The sequence below is a fragment of the Azolla caroliniana genome, unplaced genomic scaffold, assembly GCF_043228905.1.
Source record: "Azolla caroliniana isolate FFs.n. ecotype wild unplaced genomic scaffold, voAzoCaro1.0.p SCAF_9, whole genome shotgun sequence".
NCBI classification, from domain to species: Eukaryota; Viridiplantae; Streptophyta; class Polypodiopsida; order Salviniales; family Salviniaceae; genus Azolla; species Azolla caroliniana.
Window position 1 is genome coordinate 18,102,097 of NW_028230444.1, and position 9,637 is coordinate 18,111,733.

A 9,637-nucleotide genomic window follows, 5' to 3' on the forward strand; every position below is an offset into this window, starting at 1 on the left:
AAGTTCGACTCCTTCATGACAGACGAAGGGTACCACAAAACGCAGTCCGATCACTGCGTGTTTGTGAAGAAGTTCGAAGGAGGAGACTTTCTAATACTCCTCCTGTACGTGGACGACATGTTGATCGTCGGACGGGACCAGGTCAAGATACGGATGCTGAAGAAGGCTCTTCACCGAACCTTCTCAATGAAGGACTTGGGTCCGGCGAGGCAAATACTAGGGATGCACATCATCCGGGACCGGAAGAAGAAGCAGTTGTGGCTGTCACAGGAGAAGTACGTGACAAAGGTGCTTCACCGGTTCAACATGTCGGAAGCTAGACCGGTCGGGTCAACACTCCCGACAAACTGCAAGTTGTCCAGCAAGCAAAGTCCCAAGACAAAAGTTGAAAAGGAGGATATGATGAAGATACCATATGCCTCTGCCGTCGGGAGCTTGATGTACGCAATGGTGTGTACCCGACCGGACATTGGATACGCAGTCGGAGTGGTGAGCCGGTACATGAGTAATCCCGGCAAAGAGCACTGGAACGCGGTCAAGTGGATACTCCGATACCTGAAGGGCACGGCAAATGTGTGCCTCCGATTCGGCTCCGGTAAGCCCGAACTCGACGGCTTTACCGATTCGGCTATGTCGGCTGATGCTGATACCAGCCGGTCCACATCAGGGTATGTGATGACGTATGCAGGGGGAGCTGTTTCGTGGCAGTCGAGGCTGCAGAAAACGGTTGCGTTGTCAACCACGGAGGCGGAGTACATGGCGGCTGTTGAAGCCGGCAAGGAAATAATATGGATGAAGGACCTCATTAGAGAGCTCGGTATCCGGCAGGAGGAGTACCGACTCTACTGTGACAGTCAGAGTGCCATCCACCTTGCGAAGAACGCGGCCTACCATTCCCGGACGAAACACATCCAGCGTAGATACCACTGGATCCGGGAAAGGATAGAAGACAAGGAGTTCGTGCTGACGAAGATCCACACGGACGAGAACGGGTCGGATATGCTGACCAAGGTGCTCACACCCGACAAGCTGGAAGCATGCCGGAAGAGGATCGGATTGGAGAGACATCCCATGCCGAAGTGAAGGGGGAGTTTGTTGGGATTTCGGTCCCTCCGGATGGGATGTCCGGAGATGAATGACGGCGAAGACCCGGCTACGGAGCCGGATGACGAAGACCCGGCTACGGAGCCGGAAGACGAAGACCCGGCTACGGAGCCGGATGATGAATGTACCTGGAGAGAGATCCGGATGCGGGGACATACTTATAAATATGTTTGCCAAGGGCCCTTGAGGCTATATTTGTAAATAGCCCGAAAGTCATATGTGTATAAATATGACTTAGGGCAAACAGTTTTATGTTGTTGCTCATTTTTATGTTTTCAGCCGAGAGAGCGAAGTGAGAGCAGCCGAGAGAGAGAGAGAGAGAGAGGAAGAGGTCGACGCCTCTGTGTATTACCGCCGCTTGTGGCGAAGACAGTGAGCTCAAGGTTGTTGCCTTGTAGCTACACCTTTGTACATCTCTGTTCATAGTGATAGTTGGAGTCTGAGGACTCCCGTGGTTTTTCCCGTATAGGGTTTTCCACGTTAATCCCTGTGTTATCGTGTCTTTCTCTGTGTTTCCTATTTTCTGCTGCATTGATTCGTGATTTCTCGGTTGTGGCCGAGGACGGTGAAGGCGAATCAGAGCGTTGATTCTCAACACTTCTTGCATTATTACATCACATTATTTCCTTATTCACACATTTAACATTGTGGATTCATGAATTTAGGACAATATAAAAGGCAACTTCGAGTCTCTAGAACTTGTTGTCCTCAATCAACCATGCCACGCAAGGAATCTCCCTTATGGGATAAATATTGTTTGAACAAACAAGCTGGGAAGTCATCTGGGAACTATTATTGGGATTGCAAATTATGTGGTTTTCATGGGTCTGGGACACTAACACGTTTAGTTGCTCACCTTGCTAGAATTAAAGGTGAAGGTATAGACAAGTGTGAGCAAGTAACTCTAGAGGCATATCAAGATGCTATAGCAGTAGCACAAGGAAGTGAATTGACTCGCAAGAAGCTAAAACGCATTAAAGAAGTAGAAGCCATGGAAAAACAAATTGAGCAAGAAGGCATGGTGGATTCAATGGTTGATTCAATGTTCCAATCACAACCTTCAATGGATAGCATATGTGCCTCATCTAAGAAGGATTCAATAGACCAAATTCCTATTGATATTGAAGATACAGAAGGTTCAAGAAGAAAAAGTCTCACTCAAAGCACAATAAGGAGAGGATCAATTGCCGCTATGTTGATCAAGAAAGACCATGCAAACACAATGTTGGTTAGATGCATTGTGGAAGGTAATCTATCTTTTAATCTTTTGAAAATGTCATGTTGGAGGAACATGTTGTTAGCTTTCTCTGATATTGGGGAAAAGTATAGTGGTATTACCTACAATGATTTAAGAGTTAAATATTTAAAGAAAGAGCATTTGAATGTGCAACACAAAGTGGAAAATGTGAAAGCCCTTTGGCCAAAATATGGAGTTACCATACTTTTAGATGGATGGATTGACACTAGCAAGCGAACACTTGTGAATATTTTGGTCTCATGTTGTTATGGCATAATGTCCCTTAAAACTATTGATTGTAGTGGTGTTTCTACAAGGGTTGATGGTCCATGGTTGGCTGAAATGCTATCAACTGCGATAAAGGAAGTAAAAGTAGAAAATGTGGTGCAAATTGTCACAGATAATGCATCTAATTGTGTTAGCATGGGTCACATTCTAGAGACTGAATTCCCAAGCCTTGTATGGACTCCTTGTGCATCACATTGTTTAGATTTATTGCTAGAGGATATTGGGAAGTTGAGTTGGGTTCGTCAAGTGCACAAGAGAGCAAATTGTGTGGTTAGACTATTCTCCAAGAAGAGGAATGCACGAAAAATTTTCAGCAACTATTCATCTCTTGTGCTCCTTAGGCCAAGTGCCACTCGATTTGGCTACATTCTTATTGTCCTTGAGAGGCTGGCAAGAGTTTGGAGAGCCCTTGAACAAACTGTGGTTAGTAACTATTGGGAGGATTGGAATGACTCCAAAAAGCCAGATGCGGTCAAGGTGAAGTCCATTGTGCAAGATAACTCTACTGTGCCGTCAATTATGATTGTAATTTCGATTATGCGTCCACTGTTTTCTGTTTTGCGGCTAACTGATCATGAAGGATCTACAATGGGCTTACTTTATGAGTTCATGAGGAGGGCTAGAGACAAATTGCAACAAGGCGCGAGAGAGAATACATTAAACAAGGACAGGTAATATGTTTCTATGTACTATGTAGTATGTACATTTGTTGTTTATTGCATCTTTTTCATTTCTTTAAATCATTGATATCAACTACGTTATGCATATTTTGGTAACTGTTTACGAGTTTTAATTCAAATTCAAATGTTAGTGCAGATATAAAGAGGTTTTGGAACATTTTGATTGTCGTTGGTCGTGGTTCAAAAAACCAATTTATATTGTTGCACATATTTTGCATCCTTTATGGAAGCCCAAAGATCAACCAATAGTTATGAATGAAGAGATGACAGATGGATGGCTTGCATATATTCAAAAGGTATATTCTATAGATGAATGTGAAATCTTGCAAGATCAATTTGACATGTATAGGAATGGTGTGGGCTGATTTAGCAATGAACTATCAAAATCACACATTGCAAAATGTAAACCTGTCTCATGGTGGGAAAGATATGGGGACAATGTGCCCTTACTACAATCGTTAGCTTGTAGAGTATTGTCTCAGGTATTATATTTCATTTTTTATTAATGTTTCAATTTTATTAATCTTCTATATAGTACAATGACATATATTGTTTTCTTAAAACTTTGTTTGTTTTTTTTTTTTTTCCAAAAAAGAATATACTCCATTAGTTAAAATATACATGAACACGATCCCTTTCTCAGGTAGGCCGTGCCAAGATTATCCTAGCCTACATACGAGATCTCACTTATTTATCTTACACTTTTACATATGACTCAAGCCATCCTTTCAGATACATCACCTACCTTCACTATCCCACTTGCCATGTCTTTCACGCCCCTCGTTCAACTAATGGGAGGGGAAACAACCATCTAGGTACATCATACTTCCATAGTATATCCATTCCATTTGCTGCGGCCATCGGTGTCGTACACCATCTTTTTCGAAAATTCAGCCTCATTAGGTCTGCAGCATCATTAGTACCATTAATCCGCTCATATTGAGCTCTTAGTGTAGTTATGAGTGTGTGCCAAATTAGCTTAATCGATTCAGCTCGAGGGCGTTTGTGTGCGGAAAATACCCTGGTACACCTTGCTGTCCATATATGCCATATAGTAATGGGGGCAAGCAACATCCGAAGATCTTCAAGTTTTTGATTCTGTACACAAGTTGTAGGTACCCTGTTGTCAGGGATCAGCCGAACAATGCCATTCTCCCCTCTGTACTTAGCATTGCATGTGCTATCGTATGTCGCCACATCAACGTCAAGACACATCCAACAAGCATGTCCCCAGTTGAGGGTGAACGAACTAGAGGCATGGCAAAGCAAACGAAGTGCCCTTCCCCATACAGCCATTGCATCACGACATTCCCATAGACAATGGGAGATGCTTTCTATCTGTCCACATGCAGTACATCTAGGGTCTACATTGGGGCCTTTACCCCATGTCCCTACCGGCAAGGCTCTATGTGCAATAAGCCATAAACACATCATTATCTTGCGGTCATATTTGTCATGCCATATCATTTTCCAGAATTTATCTAGTCTCCTTTCACTTATGCCCTCCTGCATCCAAAATTTCCTTGCCGCAACCTTGTCATGTTTTTGTTCTAGAAGAATTTGCCTCCCAATCTTCGTGTTATACCTGAAAAATTGAACCAGCTTTTCCCCATCAGTTTGTCCTTGAGTTCTCCAAAAATACCTGGTTGGGTCCCATGATAACTGATCCAAATGCCCTTCTATAGGCCAACACACTGTCGCCGGTGTGATCTCCCTTGGCTTAGGGTCAATAATCATATTCTTGCCAGTTTTTACGATCAGCCTAATCGGCTTTTCTCTTTGAAAGACTGGTTGCTCACCTCTTGCCCTTCCGTGCTCTAGTTTGTAGTAGCATACCTCGTTCGATTCTACTTTCATTCCCTTAATGCCAATTAAACAGTTTTCAGCATCTATAAGACCTGTCCACGCAATTTCAGAGGTTGTTACTTCTTCCTCTTCCAATGTATTCTTGTAGCATGCAATGGCATCTGTAATTCTCTTGAGCATGCCTTTACCCCTGCTTATTCTCCATATTCTAGCCTTTTGAGTGCCCACCTCATTGGACAAAAACCTCTCCCACTCCACTAATGCATTCCCTTGGGCATTGATTAACTCAGCCCATTTGAAACCTGTTTTTTGGCCTATCATCAGCCCATCCACATCTCTAATCAATGGGTTCCACACAATTGGCATGTATATCCGCGCATATGCATCATTTCTCCACCTACATATGATCCCCTTTCTGATTTCTTGCCATGCTTTCATAATTCCGATAGCACAAAGACTCTGCATACTTCCCCAATATTTGGGCCTCATATCTGGCACAAAGCCCCAAAATGGGCTGCTAGGCCAACATCCACCTTGTCTTGGCAACCACATCTTCCATCTACTCCGCCATAGAACTTTCCAAGGTGCCTCAGGAGGTTGTAGGCTCCGGACCACTAGTTTGCCTAACAAGGCCTTCGTTTGCATCACGGGATCTATCAATCCCACCCCCCCTTCACTTTTCCTTTTTATAAGTGTGGTCCAAGCAATCTTTGCAACGGCTTGTTTTTCCTCTGTGCCCCCCCCATAAGAAATTTCTAATGATCTTTTTTATCAATTTCATCGACTTGGGCACGATTATCCAGCATGCAGCAGTGTGCCATATAGTGGCCATTAGAATCTGATTTGCAATCACAATCTTTCCCGCAAAGGATAGTTTTCTTGCATTCCACCATATTAGCTTCATTTTTATTTTATCCACTAGTAGATTGTAGTGTTTTGCCCGATCAATGTCCATACCAATTTTGAAGCCCAAGTATCTAGTAGCTTCTCCTTTCCTCAACCATCTAAAATTGGGGTCGGGGACCCAGTTTAACATGGGTTTATTACTGATCCAAATGCCCACATATTTATTCCAATTTATTTTAGCATCAGATCCCCTACAAAACTCATCAATTGCATTTTGCAATCTGCCCAAGTTGTGTGCATCACCTTTGACATAGGTCATTGTGTCATCAACATATGTCGTATCAAGCACCATAACTTCAACATCGGGTAAGGTAAGGCCTTGTATTTGCCAAGATCTATCAGCAATTTGATAATGCAAAGCTTCTGCTGCAATTATGTATAAATACGGGGCTAATGGGCATCCTTGGCGTACCGAACGTAGCATCTTAAAGCTCTTCCCCATACTTCTAGCCATTAACACTTGGCTGGATGCACCTCTGTAGAAGGCACCCATTCCACGGATCCATTGTTGTTCAAAACCTAGGGCTGCCATCATTGCTTCTAGGAAATCCCATGAAATCCTGTCATATGCTTTTTCGAAGTCAAGTAGCATTACTGCTAGGTCCACTTCTTGCTCCTCAGCCCATGTTGAGTATTCCCAGAATGTTATCACATTGTCCACAATACTCCGGTTTTCCAAGAAACCAGTTTGCGTTGTATGTATAATGTCCCCAAGTACCATTTTCAATCTCTTACTTACGACTTTGGCCATTATCTTATATGTATTGGTAAGGATCGTCAATGGTCGCCAATTATCAAGCGTTGCTAGGTCTTTACCAGCCTTGGGTATTAAATAAATCATGCCTCTACACATTGTTGTGGGCATTAGTCCTTCTACCATAATGTGTTGCATCCCTGCCAGCATGTCATCCTTAATTAGATCCCAATACTGGATGTAAAAGTATAGAGGAAGTCCATCAATTCCTGCACAACTTTGTTTGTTCATATCCCCAATAACATCCCACAATTCATGCATACTTATAGGGGTATTTAGTTGGTCCATCATTTGAGCCGTAACTTTCCTTGGTATCCTCTTTATTATATTTCTAAAGGCAACCTGATGAATCAGATCCTTATTGCATACATTTAGTAGTTGAGTATAATAGCTTGTGGCTATTTCAAGCATTTCCTCTTTGCATGTGGTCATTGTGCCATCTGTCTTTTTTAAGCATGAAGGTTGAAACCCAGATCCTTTGCATTTAACACCTTCAAAAAAACCTTTAGTAACCTGATCTCCTACCCTCATCCAGCTTGCTGCCCTACTTCGATAGGCATAGGTACTCCTAAGTTTTTGGTACCTCTCTAATTTGCTTTTGGCCTCCTCAAGTTGCGCCTCAATCCATACATTATGTGGGTATAATTCTCTTAGTCGTTGCATAGAAGCGAGTGACCATTGCATTCTTTGCATTTTCTCTCTTATCTCTTTTCTAATTTCAATCGCTTTTTGTTGAAAAAACCCTGCACATGCCTAAAGTTTCCCAGCTAGCCTATGAGCAGGGTCAAGGTACCTCCATCTGATATCATACCATATTTTCCGTATATCATCGGTTCATTTAGTATCCATAACCAATTCCTTACAAACCTTCACATTATGTGGCTTGCAGCGATTGTTTTCTTGTATGTGTAACAGAACTGGGGCATGATCAGAGAACATTGTACCCGGGCAAATAATGCATCTACCTTTCCTATCCATGAGTCAAGGGTCCAAATACCATCTGTCCAGCCTAGACATCGTCCTCCCGTGCACACTTCCTCCTACTCCAGAGTAGCGAAGAGATTTTTCTTTTTGCATTTGAAAGTTAGGGGCATTCCAACAATCTATCACATTATATGCTAAACAAAACTTATCCCATGCATTCTTCTCTGCCCCCTGTACCATTCCATTTGCATTGCCTCTTCTATCTTCTGGATGCTCCACCATATTAAAGTCTCCTCCAATGATCCACAACTCAGCATCTAGTTTCTTGGCCACTAGTTGCAACCAGAATTCTTGTCTTTCAGTAGCTGAATTTGGGGCATAAATGTTCAGTATGCCCAAGTGCCCACAACTGTGTTTTATCCTTATGTAGATAGCACGACCCTCTATTAAACTACCCCTGCCTGTACAGTCAGCAGTAAACTTAGCTTTCATAGCTATAAGTACTCCCCCCTGAATCTGCCTATCTCCCGTAGCTGCTGACCATGTATTGGTCCAGTTTCCGGGGCAAATGCTTCCTATTTTATCGATCTTGTCCCCATCTAGATGGTGCTCCTGCACCAAGATAATATTAGGCAACACTGCCTCAGTGCATCGCTGAATTTCAGCAGCCAACACATTCTTTTTCATCCGGAATTGGGTGCCACCAATTCCTTGTATATTCCAAGTTAGCAAGTTGAGATTCATATAAGCTGCACCTTCTGAGGCCCAGCCAATGCATTTTCCGCTTCCAATATGGTAGCTAATATCCGATCTTGGAGATTTTCCTCTTCCAACTGTGTCAGCATTTCAGGGATGTATACCATGAACTCCGTTATCAGATTAGGAAGCTTCCTAAATTTCACATTTATGAAGCTAAAACTTTGTGTCATAGGATTGCTCTTCTGGAGCTGCTGAAAGAAATTGGAATGCACATGCATCAGCACATACAAAAAGGAGGAACCGTTTGAAGGTGAAACAAGTGGAGAGATTAGTATATGTTAGAGAAAACTTAAGGCTTGTTCAAAGCTTTCAAACTCATGCAGGTCTTCCAATGTAGGTCTACATCTTTCTTATTCATGTTTGATATTTGATGTTTAGAAAACCATTTGAATTTTGTAGGTTAATTAACAAGCCTTGTTAATTGGTTGTGGTTTAAATATTGTAAATCATTATTATGATACCAAAATATTATTTGATTTCGGTAAATCCAAATGAGATAGACATTGACAAGACTCCTGAAATGCCTCCATCAACAACCAATATTGATACTCAATTCGCACAAGCATATTTTGAGGAAGCTGAGGCTATGCATATTGGTCGGGTTACTCGAAGTAGATCTAAGTTTACCGATATGATAGTGGATGAAGGATTGGTGGAATCAAGTTCTAACACTATTAGAAAGGGTCGTGGATATGTTCGTAGTCATGCTTGTGCAAGAGTTGCAAGTACAAGAAGGATAATTACTCGACAAACTACAACTGAGGCTTGCAATGCTGAATTTGGTAAATGATGATGGAGATAAAGAGGATGAAGACATTGACAATGCCATAGTTGATTCATCTTCTGATAGTGATTATGTGGACAACTATGATGATACAACAACGGAATCTTCTAATGATGATTTAGAAGAAGAAATATAATCGAAAATTGCATGGAGATATGTATTGTTGGTTTTAACTTTTACATATCTATTCTAATTTTGATTCAAACTTCAAACTTCAAACTTCAAAGTTTAAACTTCAAACTTCAATTTTGGTTCAATTTTGATGTGTTTTGGTTCAAACTTCAAACTTCAATTGTGTTCTCGAATCTCAAATCTCTAGTGTCCACTTTCATTTAAAAATATGTAAATCACGTGTATAATGTATAAATGTATTGAAACATAGATAACTATTTATC

General features: G+C 41.8%; 1 protein-coding gene across 1 annotated transcript; it reads left to right on the forward strand.

Moving 5' to 3' along the window:
• Positions 1 to 1,822: 1,822 nt before the first annotated feature.
• On the forward strand, positions 1,823 to 3,674 carry LOC147860374 (uncharacterized). The gene is made up of 2 exons (XM_087324561.1): positions 1,823 to 3,300; positions 3,446 to 3,674. The coding sequence occupies exons 1-2, from the start codon at positions 1,823 to 1,825 to the stop codon at positions 3,672 to 3,674; spliced, it is 1,707 nt and encodes a 568-aa protein (XP_087180687.1).
• Positions 3,675 to 9,637: the final 5,963 nt, after the last annotated feature.